At 40.0% G+C, this 26,107-nt stretch overlaps 1 protein-coding gene across 2 annotated transcripts in view; it reads right to left on the bottom strand.

The window, feature by feature from the left end:
* The window catches only part of LOC109931831 (ELKS/Rab6-interacting/CAST family member 1-like), a 682,193-nt gene that overhangs the window by 498,757 nt on the left and 157,329 nt on the right, over positions 1–26,107 (bottom strand). For both annotated transcript variants that reach the window (XM_048608012.1, XM_048608014.1), the window contains exon 12: positions 16,003–16,196. In XM_048608012.1, coding sequence (XP_048463969.1) covers positions 16,003–16,196 — 194 coding nt within the window. The remainder of the gene's footprint in view (positions 1–16,002; positions 16,197–26,107) is intronic.

Raw genomic sequence — 26,107 nt, 5'->3', positions numbered from 1 at the left:
GCAGAGAGCTGTCAAGGCTGGGTCATTAAGTATATTTTAGGCAGTGATGGATTATGGGGAAAAGACAAGCAAGTGGAAGTGAGGATTCAGATCAATGATCTCATTGAATGGCAGAACAGACTTGGTGGACTGAATAGTCTCCTTCTGCTCCTAGGCAAAAATATCTGAAATATTCCTGATCAGTACATCAAGCATGTGAGCAAATATTTACTACTTGTGCAAGTATACATGCAATGCCAGATATCTCATTAAATCTCGTTAAACATTGTGACAAGAAAGTAAGCTTTTGAAAAAAACCTCATTTGTAGCTGGTTCAAAAATGAACTTTTTTGTTGTTTTGCTGAGCAGCAAGATAATTTTTTAAAACTTCATTTTTCAGAAATTTGCTCATTAGTCTTGTGAGCGAGATGAATATTGCAATGTGGTCCCAGCATAAAAATTTTGCTCATCTCAGACCAACAGTTGAAGATTCAGAAATTTATTTTGCAATATATTTCAACCAGCTAAAAGAAAGATTTACAAATGGCTTTCAAGACTTCCCTGAGTGAAGGAACAAAACTGTCAACCTGCTGAAAACCTTTTTGGTCACAGTAAACAACTTGAGCTGAAAACAGGGGATTTTCATTCCTTCTTGGAATGTGTCAAAAGCCCCATGTTGTTTCAATTTCCGGCTTAGCTCATTGCTTTTTTTTTATTCATTCATACCATGTTGCATTGCTGGCTCAGCCAGCATTTACTGCCCATCCCTAGTTGCCTTTGAGAAAATGATGATGACCTGCCTTCTTGAAACGCTGCAGTCGGACATACAATGCCACTCGGAAAGGAGTTCCAGGATCCTGAGCCAGTGACAGCGAAGGAACAGTGATATCTTTCCAAGTCAGAATGGTCAGTGAGTTAGAAAGGCAATGGCAGGTTCTGGTGTGCCTATATATCTGTTTTCCTTGCCCTTCTAGAAAGAAGTGGTTGTAGATTTGGAAGATGCTCCAAGGAGCCTTGGAGAATTTCTGCAATACATGTTGTAAATGCTACATACTGCTATTACTCAGCATTGGCAGTGGAGGAGTGGATGTTTGTGGATGTGGTGCCAGTCAAATGGGCTGCTTTGTCCTGGATAATGCCAAGTTTCAAGTGTTAGTGGAGCTGCACTCCGCACATCACACTCTTGATTTGGGTCCTGTGGATAGAGGACAGGCATTGGCCAGTCAGGAGATGAATTACTTGCTGCAGGATTCAAAGCCTCTAACCTACTCTTGCAGCCCCTGTATTTCTTTAGTTAATCCAGTTCAGTTTCTGGTCAAGTCTAACCCACAGGACGTTGATAGTGGGGTTCAGTGAAGTTAACAGCATTAAATGTCAACAGACAATGGTTATATTCTATCTTGCTGGAGATGGACATTGTCTGGCATTTGTTACTTGCCACTTTTCAGTTCAAGCCTGGATAGTGTCCAGGTCTTCATGCATTTGGAAAAAGACTATTTCAGAATCTGAGGAGTTGCAAATGGAGCTGAACAGCCACTTCTGACCACATGATGGACGGAAGTTCAATGATGAAGCACCTGAAGATGGGTGGCTTGGGGCACTTCCTGAGAAACTTACTGGGCTCTTATGGTCCAATGGTAGCATCCTTACCTCTGACCCAGGAGGCCCAGGTTCAGGTCCCACCTGCTTCAGAGGTATGTGCAATAACACTTCTACACAACTCCAGCAGAGATGTCCTAGAGCTGTGATGACAGACCCTCAATAGCCACCATCTTCCTTTGTACTACGTATGATCCAACCAACAGAAAGTTTCCCGATTCCAGTTGACTTCAGTTTTGCTCCAGCTCCTCAGTGCCAAATATGGCCTTGATGTCAAGGGCAATCATGCTCACCTCACGTCTGGAATTCAGCTCTTCTGTGCACATTTGAATTAAAGCTGCAATGGGGTCTAGAGCTGTGTGGCTCTGGCAAAATCCAAACTGAACATCATTAATGATGACATCTTCCATCACTTCACTGATGATCAAGAATAGACTAATGCATTTCTGATGAGGACTGTTACAAATGCTTCAGACTTGTTTTTACTGGACTCCCCCATCATTGAGGATGGGGATATTTGTGAAGCTTTTTCCTCCAGTCAGTTGTTTGACTGTCTACCACCATTCATGACTGGATGTGGCATGACTACAGAACTTTGGCGTGGTTTGCGGGTTGTGAAATTGCTTAGCCTCATCTATGAATTGCTGTAAATGCCATTTGGCATGCAAGTTCTGTTTTGTGGCTTTACCGTGTTGAAACCTCAATTTTAGCTATGCCTGGTGCTGATCCTGGCATGCCTTCCGGCATTCTCTATTGAGCCATGGTTGATTGCCATCTCGATGATAATGGTAGATTGAGGGATATTCCTAGCCATGAGATTGCAGATTGTGCTGCAGAGTGATTCTGCTGTTGCTGATGGATCACAGTGCGTCATGGATACTCAATCTTCAGTTACAAGTGCTGCTCAATGTCTGACCCATTTAACATGGTGGTAGTATTCTCAGTATGAAGGTGAAACTTTGTATCCACAAGAATTGTGCAGTGGTCACTCTCTCTAACATCCACAGAAAGCAGATGGTGTGGATGAGGTTGGGAATGTTTTTCCCTCACCAGCTGCCACAAACCCAGTCTAGCAGCTATGTCCTTTAAAATTCAACCAGCTCAATCAGTAGTGCTGGGGTCAAGTTAATCTTGGTTGTGGCCACTGAAACCCCCCAACCAGAGTATATTCTGTCTCTTATCATGCTTAGTGCTACTTCCAAGTGGCGTTCAACATGGAGGAGCACGGATTCATCAGTCAAGGGAGGACAGTACATGGTAAACAGCAGGAGGTTTCCTTGCCTATGCTTGACTTGGTGTCATGAGATTTCATGGGGTCCAGTGTCAATATTGAGGATTCCCAGGCTAACTCCCTCTCAACTGTATACAACTGTGCCAACACTTCTATTGCACCTGTCCTGCCATTAGGACAGAATAGACCCAGAGATGGTGATTGTGGTGGTCAGGGACATTGTTTATAAGATAAAATTCTGTGGTTGACTAGGTCAGACTGTTGCTCGATCAGGCTATGAGACGGTGCTCCCAATTTTGGCACTAACCCCCAAACGTTAGGAGGTCTTTGCAGGGTTACCAGGGCTGTCATTGTCCTAAGCACCGGAAAAGACAATGCAGGTTGTCTGACTGGTTTTGTTCCTTTTTTTGAGACTTTTTAGTATTTGTTACAACACAGAGTAGTTTATGATTCCATTTCAGAGGAAAGTTAAAAGTGAACCACAGTGGTTTTGTTCTGGAGTTGCATGTAGGCGAGACTAGCAAAGATGGCAATTTCCTTTCCTAAAAGGTATTAGAGGGTCAGATGGGTTTTTCTGACAACCGACAAAGATTTTGTGGTTATCATCACCCTCTTAATACCATATTTTTATTGAATTCAAATTCCACCATCTGATGTGATGCAATTAGAACTCAGGTCCCCAGAACTTTAACAACAACAGATATTGCTCAAAAAGCTCAGCATGTCTGGCAGCATCTGTGGAGAGTCAGAGTTAATGTTTCAGGTCCAGTGACTCTTCCTCAGAACCAATTCTGAGGAAGGGTCTCTGGACCTGAAATGTTAACTCTGATTTCTCTCTACACATGTGCCAGACCTGCTGAGTTTTTCCAGCAATTTCTGCTTTTGTTTCTGATTTACAGCATCCACGGTTCTTTCAGTTTTATTTTCCCCCAAAACATTTCCTGGATCTCTGGATTATAAGTCCAGTGATAATACCACAAAGCCATGACTTATGCAGTAATTGTATTTTTTTAATCAATTGTAACTAAGTATGTAAAGGTACAACAGAATACCTACTTCTTCCCTAGCTTCTCTTTTCTTTCAACAGTGAGAAGGACAAATACAGAACATGGACCACCTAAATTCAGTTGCCTTTTTCACTGGTGGATAATTTAAGGTTTCACACATGTGCTTTCATTTTTTTTTTGGCTCATTCAGTTACTTAATTCAATATAGAATGAGTTACAAGGAATAAAAGTAAGAGTAAACAGTAAGTAAATCATACTGATAATTTTCAGTATTTTTAAACAGTTTGTTGGTCCACGACTATGTTTTATTTCCAGCATCAAGACAAAAAGGACACTTGGACAAGCAGCTTGATTAAAATGGTTACTGACCTTGATGCCAGGCTGCAGGTGGCAATCCAGACAGATTTGAAAAAAAGATTTTAAGAGATTAGTGAACAGCTTAGATTTGTAAAACATTACTTCAGCAGTTTACATAACCAAGGCTCACTGCAACATGAAGCACTTTACAATAGGTAAAGAAAGATTCTAAGGAAAAAAAATCAAATTGACGATGTCTTTCTGGACCACATATTTTGTTGCACTGATGATAACCAGAATATTTTAAGAAACAAAGTTGTGTTGCCAATTATATGAATTTTGCCTCCTCTACTCTTCAGATCCTGAAACTACATTAAGTCTCACACCACATCATGTCCTATTCATTTATCAAAAGGGGAAGCTTATGAAGCTTATTTCCACATATGGCATGTGATCTGATTTTGATTTTATGCATGAAAATAATAAATATACCAGCTTGTGAATAACTAAGGTAGTTCTTTGGCACTAAGCAATCAGATTAATAATGGAGGCAGATCTTTCCTCTGTGTTGTCAGCTAACTGTCTGAATTTGGCTATTAGACATCTGTGCAGAGTATAAAATTACTAAAAGACCTTAAAGGAATGAAGGAAACAAATTTTATAGACTGGAAGCATATAGGATCACATTTTGGCCTGTGCTGGAATCTAGGACGTTGAAGGGGCTAATAAATGGAGCATGCAATTACAAATTCCAGTTACATTTAATTTCCAAACATTTCTTCAACCATTTGCTATGCATGCAAAGTGAATGGGCTTAGGATTCAAATGTTAGTCAAAAGCAATTTTTACCATGCCATTGTGCTTGCACATCTAACACTGGCAACTCAATGATGTAGAGGTTAGTGGCAATGACTTTGTGATAAAAAAGTAGAACGAGGCAAATGGTGGACGAAAGCATCCCGTCACTTGTGAAACTCTCAGAGTGCTGCGGAGGGAGGAACAGCATCTTCATCATACGTCATATAATTATTATGCAGCACTACACAAAATTATTTAAATTGAACGACTGATGTGGGTCTGGGATGGAAAGAGAGATGGAGTGCAGCACACATTCCCTTTTTGATGTAATGTGTTTGTCTCACAGTTTGCGCAGCATCTTCACTGAATCAGTGCACAAGCTGCAACCCAGGCCGTTGGGGTATAGATGATAAAGCTGCAGTTCTACTGCTTGGAATAGTGTTGGGACCCTCCAGTATAGTCTGGACAGCATGTGCTGCATCATTCTGGTGTGCTGCACTCTGCATAACTGGAGCAGGCAACAAAGCAATGTGATGGAAGCTGCGGTGCAGGGAGAACAAGAGCACCCGCCCAAGGAGATGGACAAGGGCACCGGGGAGAAGAAGGAACCTCTCCTTATGCACAACAGAGCTCAGGTAGGTTAGGCACAGACTAGACCCGATTAACATCTGATTGACATTCAATAGATGAGAAAGACGATCATGAAATATAAAATAACAGTTGGTCATCATGCCAGCACTCTGTGCCTGTGTGTGTGTGTGTGCACATGTTTGTCTGTCTGTGAACTGTAGTCTCTATTTATTTTGTGCTGGCTGATAATTCAAACCACATGTTCAGAATTGTCTGATTACTTCTATGTAATGAACCTGGGCAATGACTAGCTGCAGATCTCCAGTGGACTTGGAGGACAAAGTAGTGATGACTTAGGGGGTGTTTAGACAGGATATAGCTAAGGCCAGGTGACCAGAAGAGAAGGTAGTTGTATTTGGGATGAATGTCAGTCATGTCAGTTTTGTGGCGGCTGTGCCATGATATTGCCAGTAAGGAGCAATGTGGATTGCCAATGCTTCTCGAGATGTATAATGGGCTTTTAAAAATGGTGCAGATAACAGGGTTGCTGGTTCCAGCAGGTGAGAATTATCAGGTGAGGGGGTGTGATTGGTATTTAATGTGGCAAGTTTTGAACCATACAACAAGAGATTTCTCAAGGCTTCCAAAGCTATAACTTCTTTCATGATCAATTTCAACACCTTCCCCACAACAGACATCAAGCTAACTGATCTATAGTTTCCTGTTACAAATTCAGAGAATACTGGAGAAACTCAGCAGGTCTGGCAGCTTCTGCAGACAGAAAAACAGAGTTAATGTTTTGAGTCCAATATGATTCTTCTTCAGAACTGAAGATGTTGCAAAATACTTTTTTTATACCCCTTTGACCGAGGCAGAGGAGGAGCAAGGGAGCAAAATGTAGAGGCCCAATGCAAAAGGCAAAGGCGTTGTTACTGGTGGTGAAAAAGAAAAAGAGATCTAAAATGGGTGTAAATTAAGGAGTGAAAGAGACAGAATGGGTAAAGTAAACAAGATACAAACAAGGCTGGGGAGGGGATCAGGAATGGGAAATGGGGCAGAGAATGTAAAATAAATGGAGAACAGACATAATGCAGTCAATTTCTGAAGTCTCCATTTTTTTCTGGAGCTGAGATGACTGACCTCAAATAATCACAACCATCTTCCTCTGTGCCAGGTGTTTCTAACTTTGATGCTTTCCTTAAATTCTTTAGTTAACCACAGTATTAAGTCCACCCCTTTAAATTTGTCCTTATTATAGGAAAATACGTATTCTGTGTATTCTGAAATCTGCCCTTAAATGTCCACTACTGCTTCTCTATTAATCGATCGTCTCTAGTATCACAAGCTAATTCAGCTTTCAAACCCACACAGTTCCCCTTATTTATGTTTAATATACTAGTTTGAGACCAACCTTTCTCCCTTTCAAACTGGATATAAAATCCAATCATATTGTCGTCGCTGCAACCTAGGAATGCTTTATTTTACAGTCAACAATTAACTTTGCCATGTTACTCAAGTTCTTGTACAACTTGCTCTCTAGTTGATTCCAGAATCTATTGCTCTAAGCAGTAACTCTAACGCTCTCAAAGGCATTCTATGAGCTGATCCATGCTATCATTGCCAATCTGACTTTTCCAGTTAATATGTACATTAAAATCACATGATAATTTACACCCCTTTATCACAAGCACCCAATTTTTCCTCATATATGCTTTGTTACTTACTGCTGTTTGTGTGAGGAGTCACGTAGACCACTTGACTACTGAATTATTTCCACTACTAATCATCTCCCGCTAAACCAATTTTACATCCTGATCTCCTGGACAGAGGCCATCTCTAACAATTGCACTGATGCCATCGTTGACTAAGAATACAAACCCAGCGCCTTCACCTAGCTTTCTATTCTTCTTGAATTCATGTATCCCTCAGTAGTCAGGACCCAATCCTTGTCATCTTACAGCCACATATCTGTGATAGCTATCAGATCATAACTACTTTAACGTGTGCTATTAAATCCTCTACTTTGTTATCAATGTTAAGCTTATTCAGACATAGTGCTTTTATCTTTGTCTTCATGTTATCTTTGTAACATTAGTCTTGATTGTTGGTGTGTTATTAGGTTTATTTATTCTCTTTGTCCCTTCCTGTTATTTGCTGGCCTTCATTTCTCAAGTTACTATTTTGCTCTCCCACATTGACTTTACCCTTTGATTTGCTACATTTCAACAGGCTTGATCCCTCATCCCATTGTTTAGATTAAAGCCCACTCTAATGCTCCAATTATATGGCTTGCTAGAACACTGGTTCCAGCATGGTTAAGGTGCAGAACATCCCAATAGTACAGCCCCAACTTTCCCCAGCACTCCATGAACTGAAACATTTCTCCCACAACAACCTTTCAGCAACAAATTCATTTTACCAATCTGCCTAGTTCTTCTCATCCCACAATGTTCCTGTCTAGCCCTGAGCATCTGTTCAGAACCGTGGCACCAAGTAGGCAACACAGAACCATAGAAATCATACAGTGCAGTAGGGGGGCATTCAGCCCATCTTGTCAATGCCAACTTAAAGATACTCAGAAGCCCTTTCTAATCCCATCTTCCTGCCTGTAGCCCTGCAGCTTACATCATTTAAGATGCAAATCCTATACTTTCTAAAAGAGTTTACGGTCTCTTACTCCACCACCAACTCAGGCAGCAAATTTCAGACTCCCACCACGCTCTGTGTAAAAAAGTTTTTCATCACGTCCCTCTAATCCTTCTGTCATTTAGCTTGAATCTATGACCCCTGGTTTTTGAACACTATCAAGGGTAACAGGTTTCTCCTGTCTACCTCTACCCCTCGCAATTTTATATACTTCATGCATGTCGCTCCTCAGCCTTCTCTGTACCAAAGAAGACAACCCCATTCTCTCCAATCTCCTCATAGCTGCAATTCTCCAGGCCTGGCAACATTCAAGTAAATCTTCGCTGCAATCTTTCCAGAGTAACTATGTCCTTCCTGTAATGTGGTGACCAGAACTGGACACAATATCCCAGTTATGAACTCACTGGTGTCTTGTGCCGTTTCATCATTATAATTTACCAATGAAGAAGAGTATTTCATACACCTTCTTTATAATCAAATCTACCTGTACCGCTACCTTTAGGGACCTGTGCACTTGCACATCACATCACCTCACTTCATCTACCCCTCTCAGTATATTCCCATTTATTGTGTATTCCCTTTTACTGTTTGACCTTCTTAGATGCATTATCTCACACTTATCAGAGTTGAACTCCAATGCCACTTTCCTGCTCACTCCAACAACCCATCTATATCATTTTGAAGCTTGCGGCTATCCTCTACGTTATCCACTACACAGCCAATTCTTACACTGTCTGCAAACTTCCCAAGGTGACCCCATGTTCAAGCCTATATATTTTATGTGGAAAACAAACAGCAGCTGTCCCAACATCGAGCCCTGCAGAACACCAGTTGAAACAGATTTCCATTCACAAGGGCAGCCATCAACCATTACCCTTCTTTTCCTGTTACTAAGCCAACTTTGGATTAATTCAACACATTACCCTGTTTCCCAAGGCTTTAACTTTTTTGAACAGTCTGCATATGGGATCTTGTCATATGTCTTACTAAAGTCCGTATAGTCAACATCAACTGCACAAGCATCAGTGATCCTCCCTGTTAATTCCTCAAAGAATTCAATTAAATTTGTAAGGCATGACCTTCCCTCAACAAAGCCATGCTGACAATCTCTGGTGAGTCTGTGCCTTTCTTAGTGAGGATTTGTCTGATCTCTCAGAATTGATTCTAACAATTTGCCCATCACTAAAGAAAGACTAACTGGCCTATAATTGTTTGGCATTTCCTTTGTACCCTTTTTAAACAACACAACCACATTTACATTCTCCAATCCTCCAACATCTCACCTGTCTCTAGTGCAGTTGGGAAAATAATCCTCACAGCACCTGCTATTTCCTCCCTGACCTCCTTCAGCACCCCAGACAACAATCCATCCAACCCGGGTGACTTATCCATTTTCAAGCATTCCAAGTCCTGTAACACTTCCTCTCACGTTATGGTTATTTTGTTCAATATTTCACACTGCTCGTCTTGGATTTCTAGATCTACATCATCTCTTTATGAATTTGGAGACAAAAAATTCATTTAAAATTCTTCTATATCCTCTGCATCTTCACCCAAGTTCCCTTCTTAATCTTTGCTCGGTCTTGATTTTTCTTAACTATTCCTTTGTACTTTATTTTCTGGTAAAATATCTTAGGGTTTTCCTTTATCTTGCTTGCTAATATTTTTTCATGCCCTCTCTTTGATTTCCTTGTTTCGTTCTTTACTTGATCCTTGTTCTTTCTATTCTCCTCTAGGCTATCTGCAGTGTTGAATTTTTGTGACTATCATAAGTTTTTTTTCTGTTTAACCTTCCCCTTTTTTTTCTCGACAACGATGGGGGTTTAGATTTGGCAGTACCCTTTTTATTTTTGGATGGCACATGTCTGCTTTGTGCCCTAAGGATCTCACTTTTTAGTGCCTCCCACTATTTGACCACTGATTTATCCTTCAGCTGTTCTGCCCGGTCCATCTCAGTCAAATCACTTCTCATTTTTGGAAAATTTGCCTTCCCCAGTTTAAAACTTTTATTCCTGATTTATCTCTAGTTTTCCATAATAATACTAAATCTAAACTGCGGTCACAATTCCCAATATGGTCATCCACTGTCAATTCACCCACTTGCCCATCTTCCTTTCCCAAAACTAAATCCAAAATTGTATCTCCTCTCATTGGGCGTGTCACAAACACTTTAAAAAAGATTTTTTTGGACACACTAAATGAATTTTTCACCCTCAATGTCCCTTACATTGTTTGAAGTCCAGTTGATATTCGGAGTGAGTTGTTATTCGGATAGTTAAAGTCTCCAAATATTATTGCCCTCTTATTCCTGTAGGCAAAAATCTGTCCACATATATGTTCTTCTACGTCCCTCTCACTTTTGGGGTCTATAGTATACTCCGAGTAGTGCGACTGCCCCTTTTTTATTCTTAAGCTCAAACCATAAAACCTAATTTGTTAACCTGCTTAGTATGTCATCCCTTCTCACAACATTAATTGATTCTTTAACCAATACTGCTAACACCCCCCAACACATTGTTTTGTCACCGACTCTATCCTGCCTGAAAATTCTACATCCAGGGATACTGAGCTGCTAATTTTGCACTTCCTTCAGCCAAGTTTCCGTTATAGCAATGACATTGTGCTACCATGTAGCTATTTGTGCCCTTAGTTCACCTGCCTTGTTTGTAATACTCCTTGCCTGGAAGCATAAATAGCCCAACCCTGTTAATTTCCTTTGCTGGACATTTTTTAATCTTTGTTTCTTTTTTCTTTCCCTGTCGGTGACTACATTATTAACCTAAGTTCTACCTCCAGTTTCCTGATCTGAATCTGACCTATCTAAGCCTACACTCAGGTTCCCATCCCCAATTTAAAACCTCACCAATGGCCTTGTGAAGGTATTTGTCCCAGCTCTGCCCAGGTGCAACCTGTCAGGCTTGTAGAGGTCCCACTTTTCCCAGTGTCTCAAGAATCTAAACCTCTCCCTGGAACACCATTTCTCCAGCCATGCGTTCATCTGATCTACCCTCTTAATCCTGCTCTCACTTATACATGGCACTGCATTTGAGGACCTGCATTGTAATTTATCTCCTAACTTCCTATATTCAGCTTTCAAGGCTACATCCCTTTGTTTAGCTATGTTGTTGGTACCTATGTGTACCGCAACCACTGACTGTTCACTCTCTCACTCCAGAATGTCCTTCAGCCACTCCAAGACATTCCTGATCCTGGCATCAGGAAGGCAACGTACCATCCTGAATTCACACCTGTGACTGCAGAAATGCCTGCCTGTACCCCTTGTTATTGAATTCCCTATTACTATAGCCTTGCTATTCGTTTACCTTCTCTTCATTGCAGCACAGCCAATGGTGGAACTTAGCTGACGCTACATTCCCGAGAGGCCATACCCTCCCCGCTACAAGTATCGAAATCAGTATATCTGTTTTAGAGGATGACGACCACAGGGGACTCCTGCACTTCCTTCCTCAGCTTTTATTTTGCCTGATGGTCACCCATTCCCTTTCTGCCTGTGTAATGTAATCCTCACTTTTGGAGATTCCACCTCACTAAATGAGCTATCCACAACATTCTCAGCATCGCGGATGCTTCACAGTGAGTCCACCCTCAGCTCCAGCTCCCAAAAGCAGTTAAACAGTCACTGCAGCTGGACACATGTCTTGCACACAGTCATCATGGACACTGAAAGCATCCCTTATTTCCCATGTTGCAGAAGAGGAGAACACCAGAGATCTGAGGTCTCCTGTTTATTCTTCTCTCCACATTACATTAGTTTCTCCCTTTAAGAGAATTTAGTTAAGCTAGGGACCTTCTATTATAATTGAAAGTCCCTACTTTTATTTCTGCTAATATTTTATGCTTTAAAAGCTGTAAGAAAATACTCTGTGGGTATTATTTACCAATTGGCTGTTTCCGTTGGCACACGTCACTTTCTGAAATGCCCAGGCTGAGACTGAGAATCACACTCAGAATCATAGAATCCCTACAGTGTGGAAGCAGGTCATGTGGACTGTAGAGTCCACATCAACCCTCTGAACAGCATCCAACCCAGACCCACGTTCCTACCCTATCCCTGTAAACCTGCATCTCCCATGACCAATCCACCTTGTGGGATTGTGGGAGGAAACCGGAGCACCTTGTTGAAACTCACGCAATCATGGGTAGAAGGTGCAAACTCCACACAGATAGCTACCTGAGAGTGGAATTGAACCCGGATCCCTGGTATTGTGAGGCAGCAATGCTAACTACTGAGCTGGCTCCCCTTCAGTTTCACCTTCTCCCTGTCTCACCCACTTCCTATTTTCACAGAACTCCAAAGTACTTTCATTTAGCTAAGCAACACCCTGAGTGCAGCAAGCAGCACTGAGGCTCCCTCTTTGTTATAGGCTCTAAAAACAATGCTTCTGAACTGGATCAAGCCAGTTGGTCACTTAACCAGTTTCACCTGAGAGTTTTCTAGACTTGTGCCCTTGGACACGTCCCTCATTATAATATTTTCAACCATAACTACATTTCTTTTCACTCTCCCCATTTAAAAGGGGTCCTGAACCAAGATGCCCTAGTCAGTCTGCTCTTCCTCCTCCTCAGAGACCTTGTTTTTGTCCATATGGATGGGCACCTTGAACTTGTTAGAAAGTAACAATGCCCGAGGTTCCTGCATTACAGCATTCTCTGACCCCTCACCTGCCTCATTTTTAAGCCCCATGCCTCACTAAGTAAAGAATCAGTCTTTGCTATCATAGGTTACGTGACCGACTTCTGAAACTAGAGTCAATGCCAAGCAGAAGAAAAACTCCCTGCTGGATGGTGTCATTACTAGCACAAAGGAAGATGATTATGATTGCTGAAGGTCAATTACTTCAAGCACTGCTGGTGTTCCATACACTCAAGTTTGGGCTGACAAGTGGCTAGTAGCATTCGCATTACACAAACACCAGGCAATTATAATCTCTAACAAGAAAATATCTAAACATCATCTCTTGACATTCAATGCTTCAGCATCACTGAATCCCCCACTATTATGTCCTAGGGGTTATCATTGACCAGAAACTAAACTGGACCAGCCATATAAATACTGTGAGATCAAGAGCAGGCCAAGATCTAGGAATTCTGTGTTGTGCAATTGATTCCTATCTCCTCTAATACCTGCCTACCATATAGGAGGCAAAGGTCAGAGTGTGATGGGATACTTTCCACTTGGCTGGATTGGTGCAACTCGACTCCATCCAGGACAAAGCAGTCCACTTGACTGTCACCTCACCCACCACCTTCAACATTCATTCTCTCCACCATCAAAACAAATGGCAGCAGTGTGTACCATCTATAAAGATACACTGCAGCAACATACCAAGGATCCTCTGCCAACATTTTCCAAACCCATGACCTCCACAACTAAAGGACCAGGGCAGCAGATGTGTGGGAATACCAGCAATTGCAAATTCCACTCCAAGTCATGGGTCCTGACCGAAACGTTGACTTCCCTGCTCCTCTGATTCTGCCTGACCGGCTGTGTTCCTCCAGCTCCACACTGTATTGACTCCAAGTCATCCTAACTTGAAACTGTATTATCACTCCTTCACTGTCACAGGGCCAGAATCCTGGATCTTCCTTTCTAACAACACTGTGAGTTGTTCCATGCCTCAAGGGCCACAGCAGCTCAAGGAGCCAACTCCCCCACCCCCTTATCCAAGGCTATTAGAAAGGGCAATAAATGCTGGCCTAGTCAGTGACACCCAAGTGCCATGACCTTTAGGTTTGTTATGTATTTACATGCTGCAAAGGGAAAGGATTTGCTTAAGTTGAGAGTGGTACAGATTTTCTGAAAGTCCATTTACGTGCAGTTTGAGTCCAGTATGACTCTTCCTCAGAAGTTATATCAGACTTCAGACTTGAAACGCAAACTCTGGCTCTTTCTCCACAGATGCCGCCAGACATACTGAGTTTCTCCAGCATTCTCTGTTTGTTTCAGATTTCCAGCATCTGCTGTATTTTGCTTTCATTGCAGAACAGAGGAGATTGGGCTAGATGTCCAATGGCACAAGAGACAAAGACAGAAATAAGTTAATTTATAAAAGCAGTATGCAAGTGTCTCTCAGAGAATCAGGTTATTCAGAAAGTAAAATTGTGTGATAGCACGAGTGCTGTTTTGCAGTCTCCAAAACAGTCTGGATTGAAGAAAAGTCCTGACTGGCTTTGAAAAAACTCCAGAAGATGAAACAGCTGAAGCTTAAGGGTATGGAAATCTAGAGAGTGGTTGCCCTGAAAGCGTCTAGAATTCATGTAGAGGAAAGCTCTAGAAACTGACTGCATCCGCCATTCCAATTAAAGAAGGAACTTTAAAGAAGTGACAATATGACACACTTGGGATTGTGTGGTGATTTTTAAGCCTAACTAATTCCAGGGTTGCCACATAAATTAACAATTTCATCAAAGTACACAAAGTCCACAATTTATCTATTTGGAGCCAGGTTAACAGTAAGGACTGACCAGGTTGCCATACTTCATGAAAACTACCATTTATTACAAATAAATAAGGCATAGGTAAACAAAACTATGAACTATCAACACTAGTTGACTCTTTTAAGTCTCACTTAAACTCCTACACACACTTTTAAACAGAAGCAACAAACAAAAAAAAAGCACCAGTGTTATGGGTGGAGGGAAGAAAATCTGGAGAAACACCAATCAACAGCATCAGTCTCAAGGTTTGAATGACCTGTCCCTTTTTCTTCCCAAGAGCTCATGTTCTTTGGGCTCTTTCTTTGCATGAGGCAGAGGACAATTGGTTCACTAATTACAAAGCTTCTTAATTACTAAAGACAACAGTTTACAGCAACTGGTGGGAGAAGATAAAATGACCATCTTCAGATTTCACCAATTTTTAATACAAAAGAATCTGCTCTTCCAGCAGTCCTAAGCTTCTCATCCTCTGTTGTAGAACCGAAGCTGTTCACAAGCCCAGGAACCAAAGAGCTGTTATCAGGCTGATGATTTCTAGCATTCGCACCTGGTTATGCATGCACAAAACAATCAGCGACCTGTTGCCAGCCAAATCATTCTCTGTACCCACACCATGAAGCTGTGCAGTCTTATACCAATCCACAGTGTAAACATAACTCACAAAGAATTCCAATAACTTGTTTTCAAAATGGCCACAGTTCCTTCCTCAGTCCTTGGTTTTAAAAACTTTGCCCATTTTAGTCCACAAAAGGGAAGAAAAATACAACAACACAGTCTTTACATCTTTCACCGAGATTTGGGTATCTGTAACTTTGTTGTTGAGGGTTCAAGGGTTGAATTTTTATTTTTAATATTTCTAAAAAGACCTTTTCAAGTAGTTTTTTTTTTATTTCCACCACAGTACTGACCATCAGAGTAAACATGTGGAAAAATAAAACATATGCTCTTTGAAGCTAGGTTTCACGCTGGAACCTGACTTATCCGCCATCAGTTAGGGCCATACCACTTGTTTAAGCCTGAAAGAGACTTGAGTTTTAAATTTTACTTAAACAGTAAGTCTTACTTAAATGTTAACTGCTAAAAGAATGAACACAGGATTTTAAAGATGGATTTACTCTTAAAAGAGAGATGAACCTTAAAAACATTCAAACTTAACCATCTTCAAAGCATCCCACTCTGTGCCAAAGTGCACTCAACCTAATCAAATAACATTTGATACATTCCATCAGCTGGCTGCAAAAAAAAAATTTCAGCTAACTTGTTTTTCCACTAATATTACGAAAATCCAGTCCATAAATCCATCCATTACTGTTTGTTACTCCTGAAAATCACTCCCAGGGTGAAATTATGATTCCAAATTAAGTTTAAGATATAAAGCATAACTGACAGTGCAATTGTTGATCAAAATAAACTTACTTCTCCAATTCTGCTATCCTTTTATCTTTATCGTTCTTTTCGCTTTCCATTTCCTTTAAGATTTCAAGCAGTCTGTCCACTTCTGCTTGAGCTTTGTTAGCTTCATCCTTATACTGTGCCACCACCTTCTCCAGTTGTTCGATGCGTTCATTGAGGTTTGTACTGGCTCGTGCTTCTGTTGTAGCTTCGAAAGACTGAAAGTAAAATTAAGAAAATGAGTCAGATAAATTTATTCAAAATTGTACATGTTAGCTAATATTATGGCTGCAGTTTGCACAAAATCATAAACTCTTTACAAATCTTAATGCTGTCAGGTCCCTTGGACTAATTTGGATTATATATGAATACTGTAGGGAATGCAGATTTATAGTTAAGGACTATCTGGAAAAATCAAAAAATATGGTGGCACAGTGGCTCAGTGGTTAACACTGCTGCCTCACAGTGTCAGGTACCCACGTTCGATTCGAGTCTCAGGCGACTGTCTGTGTGGAGTTTGCACATTCTCCCCATGTCTGCATGGGTTTCCTCCGGGTGCTCCGGTTTCCTCCCACACTCCAAAGATGTGCACGTTATGTGGACTGGCCATGCTAAATTGCTCATAGTGTCCAGGGATCTGTAGATTAGAAGTGTTAGCCATGGGAAATGCAGGGTTACAGGGAAAGGGTAACGGGATGGGGATTGGTCTGGGTGGGATGCTCTTCGGAGGGTCACTGTGGACTTGTTGGGCCAAAGGGCCTGTTTCCACATGGTAGGGATTCTGGGAATATGGGATTGTTTGGATAGGGTCTGTGTTAATTAGAATTCAACAATGAATAAGGTCCCCAATTTGGTATGTGTTGTAAGGCGCCTGCTGTTTACGGAAAATTCAAGTGTTTTTTGAACAAAAAATCGTAGAGTTTTCAAGGAGATTACAGATGGGAGTTATTGCCTTACTTACAGAGAAACTGGCATTAAAAAGACTATAGGCCTTTGTGTTAATGGCTACTCAGCAACTCTTTCTGGACTTAGAATTCTGCTTTACAGAACAAGGAATCAGTAAGGAAGACACCCTGGAAACTGCAAGTCTTTCTCCTGAAATTCTGTTTGCAGTAGAAGTTTCTTAGAACCTGAAATTCCAAATCATTTGGCGCATCCAACAAAAATCCAGTGAATACGAGAAATCATCATATTCTATCCCTTCTTTCTAGACTGTTGGTCAACAGGGGATTCTTTCCTTCTTTTTGACCATTTTTTAAGAAACAAACATCTCTGCTGAGATTTGTCTTTTCATGCGACATGAGCTTGTCTGTATTTAAGATTCAGGGGACATATTTTAATTCCAGATCTTAGCTTATGTGTTAAACAATGTCTGTCATTTTATTTAACAATAAGTTTCGTTCTAATAAACAGATTATTTTGAGTTCACAAAGGAAGTCTGGTGACTGTTTCTTTATTCTGGATAGTGGTACAGAAGATAAACAATTGCTCATTTTGGTAACTAAATCAACATATTTATACTAATGGTGCTACCAGTGGAGTACTCGGGCTTGATTATCAGCACATCCATACCATCACAGTCATAACAATACTGGATAGCGCTGAACATCAGTTGACTTACAGAAAGCACTTTCCAGCCCTTTATTACATACTTAATTTTTGTTTCTTTCCATTCACCTGTTGGGCTGGTTTTTGAGGCAATTTCATCTTAATTTACTCCCATCATGCACTGCCCACTTGGGATCTACATGAACATCAGAATAATATCTATATGACACGTCAGAACATATCTGTTATTTTAAAATGAAGCAAATGGTTAGCTGTAAGATACATCCAAATATCAGAACAAGAGCCTAACATTGAATTTTTTGCAAGATGCTGCATACGTGCTCATAAGAAAATGCTCAGAGCGACACAAGTAAGTCATAACGTCCGTAAGTAATTCTAACAAAACTGGGATTCTACAGCCACCTAAGCATGGGATCTTGCAGCGTAGGACAAAGCAAACTCAGATAAGACATTCTGAAAGCAAATATCTGAACCAAAGTTGAAGCTTGCTATTTTTTGGGCGGAGGGAGAGAGAAACAATCCTTGAAGGATCCAGAATCCAGACAGAAAAGTCTCTTATCAAGCAATCTTGACGTCTGACATAGAGAGTCGGGTCTCTATAGCACAAGCGGGCATAGCACAAAGTCAAACTTCCCTAAAAGTGATTTCATGTGTAATGTTTGCAAACGAATTGGCAAAGCAAGTTTTGGTTTAACCTCACATATCAGATTTCACCAAACTAGATGCCAAACAACTGGGCTCCTTGCACAACATTCACTGGTTGAAATGACAGAAGGATCCATTACTGCCCAATGAAGCTGAACTTCACAAGTCAGTTATGTTTGAAAATGTCCCCCTTAATTTGAAATCTGGAAGCACGCCAGCTCACAGACACACGATATGGTTTGGTTAACATGGTGGAGAAACTCAAACGGATTTGGGTGAGAACGTAGGAGGCATGGTCAGTAAATTTGCGGATGACACCAAGATTGGTGGTATAGTGGACAGTGAAGTTATCTAAGATCACAAAGAGATCTTGATCAATTGGGTCAATGGGCTGAGGAGTGGCAGATGGAGTTTAATTTGGATAAATGTGAGGTATTGCATTTTGGTAAAATAAACAGGGGCAGGACTTGTACAACTAAAAGTAGGGCCGAGTAGGGTTGTAGAACAAAGGTTCAGGTATATAATTCTTGGAAATTTGCATCACAAGTAAACAGGGTGGTTAAGAAGACATTTAGCATGCTTGCCTTCACTGCTCAGACCTCTGAGTTTAAGAGTTGGGATATCATATTGAGGTTGCACAGGACATTGGTGAGGCCTCTTCCGGGGTAGTATGTGTAGGTCTGGTCGCCCTGGTTTGGAAGGATATCATCAAATTGGCGAGGATTCAGAAAAGATTTACCAGGATGTTGCTGGGAATAGAGGGTTTGAGTTACAAAAAATAGGCTGGGACTTTTTTCACTGGTGCGCAGGAGGTTAAGGGGTGACCTTATAGAAGCTAATGAAATCATGATGGGCATAGAAAAGGTAAATAGCCAAGGTCTTTTCCCCAAGATTGGGGGAACTTTTGAGGGCATATTTTTGAGGTGAGGGGAGAAAGGTTTAAAAAGAACAGGAGGGGCAACCTTTTACACAGAGTGATTTGTGTGTGGAATGAGCCGCCAGAGGAAGTGGCAGAAGTGGGTACAATCACAACATTTAAAAGACTTTTGGATAAGGACATGAATAAGAAAGGTCTTGAGGAATATGGGCCAAATGTAGGCAGGTGGGACTAGTTTAGTTTGGAAACATGGTCGGCATGGATTAGTTGGACCGGACGGTGTGTTTCCATGCTGTATGACTCTATGAAATATCAAGTAACAGTTTTAACACACCTTTAGGACACACAGAAAAGAGGCAGTTACCTTCTGAAATTCAGGGAGCACGAGTGAAGAAACACACACACACACACACACACACACACAAAACTCCTGTTATGTTTCGATAAGGTCACCTCACCTTCTTCTAAACTCCAATCGGTACAGGTCCAATCTACTCAACTTCCCCTCACAAGACAGATCCTCCATACTTCAGATCAGCCAAGTGAATTTTATCAGAACTGCCTTCAATGTCAGTATCACTTTCCTTAGATAAAGGGCCCAAAACTATTCAGTTTTCCAGCTGAAATCTAACCTATGCCCTGTTTATTTTTAGCAAGACCTCTCATTTTCATACTTCATTCCTTTTAAAATAAAGGCCAAAATTCCATTTGCTTTCTCTAGGTCCTGCTAAACTTCAATATTAGCTTTTTATGATTTATGCCCAAGGACTCCGAAATCACACTGTGGTGCAGCTTTCTGCAGTCTCCACTTAAATAATATTTAACTCCTGTGTTCTTCCTGCCAAAATGCACAACCTCACATATTCTCATATTACATTAAAACTGCTAAGGTTTTGCCCACTCACTTAACCTTTCCATATTCCTCTGCAGAGTTTTTATGTCATCCTCACTAACTGCATTCCCAGCTAGTTGTGTTATCTGCAGACTTGTCTATAGTACATTCACTCTTCTCATCCAAGCTATTAATATGTATTGTAAGTAACTGGGGCCCCAGTACTGATCCCTGTGGCACTCCACTAGTTGCCATCAGGTTGCACAGATTTCCATCTTGAAAATGCCCCATTATCCCAACTCTCTCTTCTATTATTTCGCCAATCTTCTGTCCATGCTACTATACTACTGCAACACAATGGGTTCTTATCTTATTAACTAGCCTAACATGTGGTAGCTTATGAAACATCTTTTGAAAATCTAGATGCATTAGATCTACTGCTTCCCCATTATCTATGTTAAAACATGAAATCTTGTCCTCAATTTACTTCTGTCAACTGTTGGAATTGTTCCAGATCTTATGGAAACAAGATTTTGCATTCATTTCTGTATTCAGTGAAAAATTCACATGATTACCTTCAATGCTCTCTCATTTCTAGACAGAGAGAAAGGACTGTGTGTTAGCGCATTTTAATAGCAAACAAAGGTTAATTTGAAGAACTTAGGGCCTCACTTCAAATAAGTAGCTAAAAACACAGATTGTTCAAGATTTAGCTGTACAGTTGAACCTACAGGAGGTAAACACTGATCTTAATCGCACTGAATGACAATCTGACAGCAATCTCAATTGGACTCAAAAATAACAAAAAAAAGGCTCAACTATCAAAGAACAGAAAAAGAAGAGGATTTTTTTAAAAAAGCATTTCAAATTCTAAAGAGAAAATCTTAAATATGAAAGGGAAGCAAGAGAATTCTAACTGGACAGAGATAAGCTTGATTATGCACACTGTCAGATAATATTAGGAGAACTCAGATTTAACTTCTGGTTTTGATTTGGCAAGGAATATTCACATAATGCCTAAATTAAGCAAGGAGTTCCGGTCTATTTTGTGTCATTTAAGGAAATTGCCACAAAACTGCAGCAGTAAAGAAAATTGGACTGTTTTTCTACAAATTATGTTCTTCGAAAAAGCCTTGGAGGTATATTCATCTTTTTCAGATGATGAGTCTGGTGACTATGATGTACTGAAAACTGCTGTTCTCAATCCCTGTGAGTTAGTTCCTGAAACTTACAGGCAGAAGATTAGAAATCTGTAACAGAAGTTAGTCAGACTTTGGTGGAATATATTCAAGAAAAAGAAACGATGTTTGACCAGTGATATGAGCCTACTGCAGTTGAGGGAGATTCCAAAAACCTTATAAAGTTGATGTTAATGGGAGTGTGTAGAAATAGTGTCCCTTTGGGAATACGATTCCATCTGAAAGACTTTCAGGTAGGGAGGTTGCAGTAGTGGCACACAACAAGATGTCTCAAACAATTTGGTAACAAAGTCTTTGTTTGGGAATTCACACAACAACCTGACCTGAGTGAGGAAAGTGAGACATGGTCAAAGAACAGCCCTCACTCGGAGTAGTAAGACAGACAGTCTGGAAGTTAAATTTGATTCAAACATACCAAAATGTTATTAAAAAGGACACGAGAAGGCTGAATGTTAGAAATTGAAAGGCAACATCGCAAAATTTATAAGAATGCACAGTTTCCCTCCAGTAAAAATGCGCCTAGTTGTAAAGCTGATGACAAAACTGGTTATTGTCCTGTATTGATACTAAAGTGGGTAAGGGTGAAAGAAATTACAGAAGTTTTTATTTGAAGAGCAAGTATCCTCATTTTTATGTGGTGAGACGGGGAAATGCACCATTGTTTTTAGGAAGTGGCTTTGTTGTGGTTGGTGTATTGCCATGTCTTGTGGTTTTGGTAAAGCTCATTGAAACTGTAGAAATTGAATTTGTATAAGAAAAGCTCAATGACTTAAAATAATCAATAACTTTTTGTCATCCTGCTGCATGAATTCATGTGTCAACTGCGTATATCCAAGGCGTTCAAAAATTTGTCTAATTACTTCAAAATTTTAAAAGAATTTTCTGAAATAGAGATTAATAGCCGACGAGTTAAAGCTATCGGAATTAAAATTATAGTAGGAACTTAAGCAAAGCAGACAGCAAGTACTCCAAGCTAATGATTTAACAAAGGAGAGGAATGCTTTGAACAAGAAGATAACACCATATCCAATGCTGTGCAATAGTGCTCTGAAGAATAATTGGATACCAATCAAGATTCCAGCAGATATTGATAGCTTTTAAAAAGATTTTTGAATTACATATGACTGACCAGAACAATCACAGAATGAGATTTCATATTTTTAGACTTGCAACAACAAACTAAAAGCAACAGTGACCACAGTATTTCAATAGGAAACTTAAAATGACAGAAAGGTTTCCCCATTTAACTTTTAAAACAACTGAGAATATGCCCTGCCCTGGTTATACTTCACTCTATTCCTTAAGCAGGCACTTCATTCTCCATTGACAACGTTACTCGCAATTTCTGATGGCTTGCTTCCTTTTCCACCTGGATAGCTATCTAATCCCCAAGGTCAACAAGGTAGCTAACTACCAACTTCCTAAGGACAATTAGGAATGCGTAATAAATACTGGCCCAGCAAGCAATACACATGTCCCATAAGTGAATTGAAAAACCTGAACTAAGTTCTTTGAGCAGTGCAAGACGATTTTACTTACAGAAAGAAAATGAACTGCCTGCTCCAAAGTAGAAGTTTTAAATCTGCATTTCATAGAATCATGGAATCCCTACAGTGCAGGAAGAAGTTATTTGGCTGACTGACCCTCCAAAGAGGATCCCACCCAGACCCAGTCCCTCACCTTATCCCCATATATAACATGGTTAATCCACCAAGCCTGCACATCCCTAGACCCTATGGGCAATTTAGCATGGCCAATCCACCTAACCTGCACATCTCTGGATTATGAGAGGAAACCAGAACAACCAACAAAAACCCACGCAGATGCAGGGAGAACGTGCAAACTCGACACAGACAGACAGTCACCCAAGGCCAGAATGGAACCCAGGTCCCTAGAGCCGTGAGGCAGCAGTGCTAACCACTAAGCCACTGTGCCACACATTTTTTGAAGAAAAAATATTGGAAGATTAAATTAAGTGCACAAACTTACTGATAAAGGAGATCTTGAACTTTAAAAGCTTGAGGTATGCAGGACAATTTGAATGTTTGCAAAGGAGAAGCTTATTGTTCACAAATTGCATATTATGAACTCCAGAGACGGGAGAAAAATGAAGATCAAGAATTACAATATGAACAAAGTGGTACATAGTCAAATTTAAAAAATGAAAACCCCAATAACTTTCACTGTTTTATATTAAGGAAGAACAAAGGATATTGTTGAATCAGAGGGTTAGTAGTGATTTAATAGAGGATATTTCCTTGGATTCCCAATCACAGTTGTCGCTATTCAGAAACCAAATGGCTTGCCAACAATCAGTGATGTTGTTCTTCACAAGGTTATCCAGACCAAATAGATTATGACACTTTTGAGCCCAAATTATGCACAGTTCTCCCAGATTTTAAAAAGCAACAAAAGGGATGCACAGCCATGATACAATCTTTTAATGGAGGTCACAGAGAATGCTGTTAAGACTATGCTTGCAAGAGACTTGGGAATCTAACAGCTCATATGAGACATTAAATCTTGATTGTAACACATGGTTCATTATTACTTGCAAGCCTTATGGTAATGCCAAATAAGACAAGTTGAATGATGAAATAACAAAAGAGAAAACATTGTATGCAGTGTTAGTCACTAAACATTTACAATGTTCTGTTTTGTTGTATTTTGATGGTGTCATGGAAAATAAATCATTAGAACTGTAATTTTTTTTCTATTTTAGGTGGTGGGGTTAATGATGTTGGGCATTACAATACAGCTGTGTTTGAAAATCTCCCCTTTAACATTCGGTAAAATTTTAAATTGCAGAAGTACCCATCTTTTACCCAGATCTGGTTACCATGGGGAAGAAAGTATAAATGAAACCTATTTAAATATCATGTTACAGTTTGCATACATTTACATCAAAAATGAAAGCACAAAGCATGTACTTTTGTATTGTAGTTACTGCAAGCTACTGCAATGGAGAAGCAGAGGAGGACTGTCTTACATGAACAACCAAGCAGGATACTTTGAGACTTGGCTTTCTTTTTTGAAAGGAAGGGATCCAAGTGAACAGGATCTTGAAGATTTTAAACTGATAATTGCCAAGTTGTACCTTGTTGATGAAAATTAGATCTTCAAAATTCGGCCTACCTGACATGATTTTCCAAGAACATTTGAAGTTTCAATCTAACATGGCAAGAATAATTGAGACAGCTAGAAAGCGGTGGGGTGGGGGGGTCTCCATCGGGACTGTTCTGCAATACCACACATGACTGAAATACAGTGCACAGACAAAGAGATTGTAAGATATACCTAGACTGAATTAGCTGGTTAGAAGAAAAGTTTCCTTCCAATGTTATTAGTTGCCTCTTCAGTACAACTTGATCTATGTTCATTTTAGTTTGGTATAAAAGTCCTTTCTTTTTACTTCTCTTAGTCTTTGGGAAGTCTGATTCTTTTTCTAAAAAATGCATCTATCTCCACAAGCATTGGTGCAACAGTGAGAGCTCTGCCAATTATATAAGGTTGGCACAAGAAGAGTTCACATGTAATTCTCAGAAGGCTGCTTCTCAAAGAACAGAAAAGTGAATCTAAGTTCTTTCTTGTGGGAAGAATTACAAATTCAAATCATTGGCAAATTGAAAAATCAGATGTGAAATTCAGCTATTTTCAGATTTATTCTGTTAGTTAGTTCAAACATACCATTAGGAGAGACCTGTTCAACAGCTTAGTCAGAAGTGAAGATATAGGGAATTTGAGTAGAGAAACAAAATGAATGGTGATAAAAAGTCATTTGATTTTAGAATAGATATTCAATAATATCGCAAAACTATGTATGCCCCACACACAACATTAAACCTATTTTATCATCCATTTTTCAATTCAAGCAGAAAGTTACATCCAGAACATAAAACAAAATACTGTTTATACAGTAGATTACACTGTGTTATTCTGGTCTGTGTTTTGACTGCCATTGACTCCTGTACTTGCAAAAACATTAATTTCAGTTTCGTGTGCTGGAGGAATAGCACTTCAAAAAAGTCACAGTACTGTACAAACTACAAACTTTTAAAAAAAAAAACCAGCACATACTTCAGTCCTGTTGACTGTGTTCTCATTCTCTGCAGAGTTTCATAACTGAGGCTAAATAGGAAAACACATCAACAGACCAATTATCAAAGGGAAGTTCACTCATGCAGTTTTTGATTAACGTATTTTAGAGCAATAGAAAATGAAAATATCACTACTCCGATACTATAAAACACTATCACACTAAACTAGATCTGAAAAAATTCCATGCTAATGCAAATGACTTGCTTCTTTTTGGTGGATTTGTAAAACTTATAGTTTTTGGCATTTCACTCACACTTAGCCTATTTTAGGAAATCTGACAGAAGCCATAGAGGAAGTAGCTGTAACTGGAACTCAGGCATTATAATTGAGCATAAAATACACAGAATTACTTTGCTTCTTATCCATTGCCCAACTCCACCAGCGCATAAATATTGCATTCTATTGTCATAAACAAAAACATCTACTCATAAATAATCAAAATAAAGAGTTAAAACTCATCTGACCACTACTTCTATGGTAGTCTGTTATCTCTCAAGACCATGGTTTGTGGTGTAATGGACAACATTTGTGTGGCTCAGGTGCTCCATTCTGATATGGCACTCTCTGCCACTGAGGAAGACAGTGGGCTGACAAAATGCAGAATTCATTGGTATCTCTCTTCGCTGAACACTTGACTTGGCCAGTTGAGCTTTCTTGTTTCTGCTTACCCCTTCCAAATGATAACCATCCAGACATTGAAATTGTCAGCAATTGGCAGCGTTAATATCTGCTGCCAACATACCTTCCTTGGAAAGTTCCTTGTAGTGGAGGTAAGGATGTCCAGGAGGTCAAGAGCCAGCTGCCAGTTCACCATCCAAACAGTTCATGGATGTACACCATTACCAATCCATTGAACGTGACTGAGCCAGTGCAGGTGCCCATTGGCTTAATAATGAGTGTATGCTGATG

This window comes from Rhincodon typus, chromosome 18 (assembly GCF_021869965.1).
Source record: "Rhincodon typus isolate 14 chromosome 18, sRhiTyp1.1, whole genome shotgun sequence".
NCBI lineage: Eukaryota > Metazoa > Chordata > Chondrichthyes > Orectolobiformes > Rhincodontidae > Rhincodon > Rhincodon typus.
Note: the sequence above shows the minus strand (reverse complement) of the source record. Positions and strands in the feature narration are given on the sequence as shown.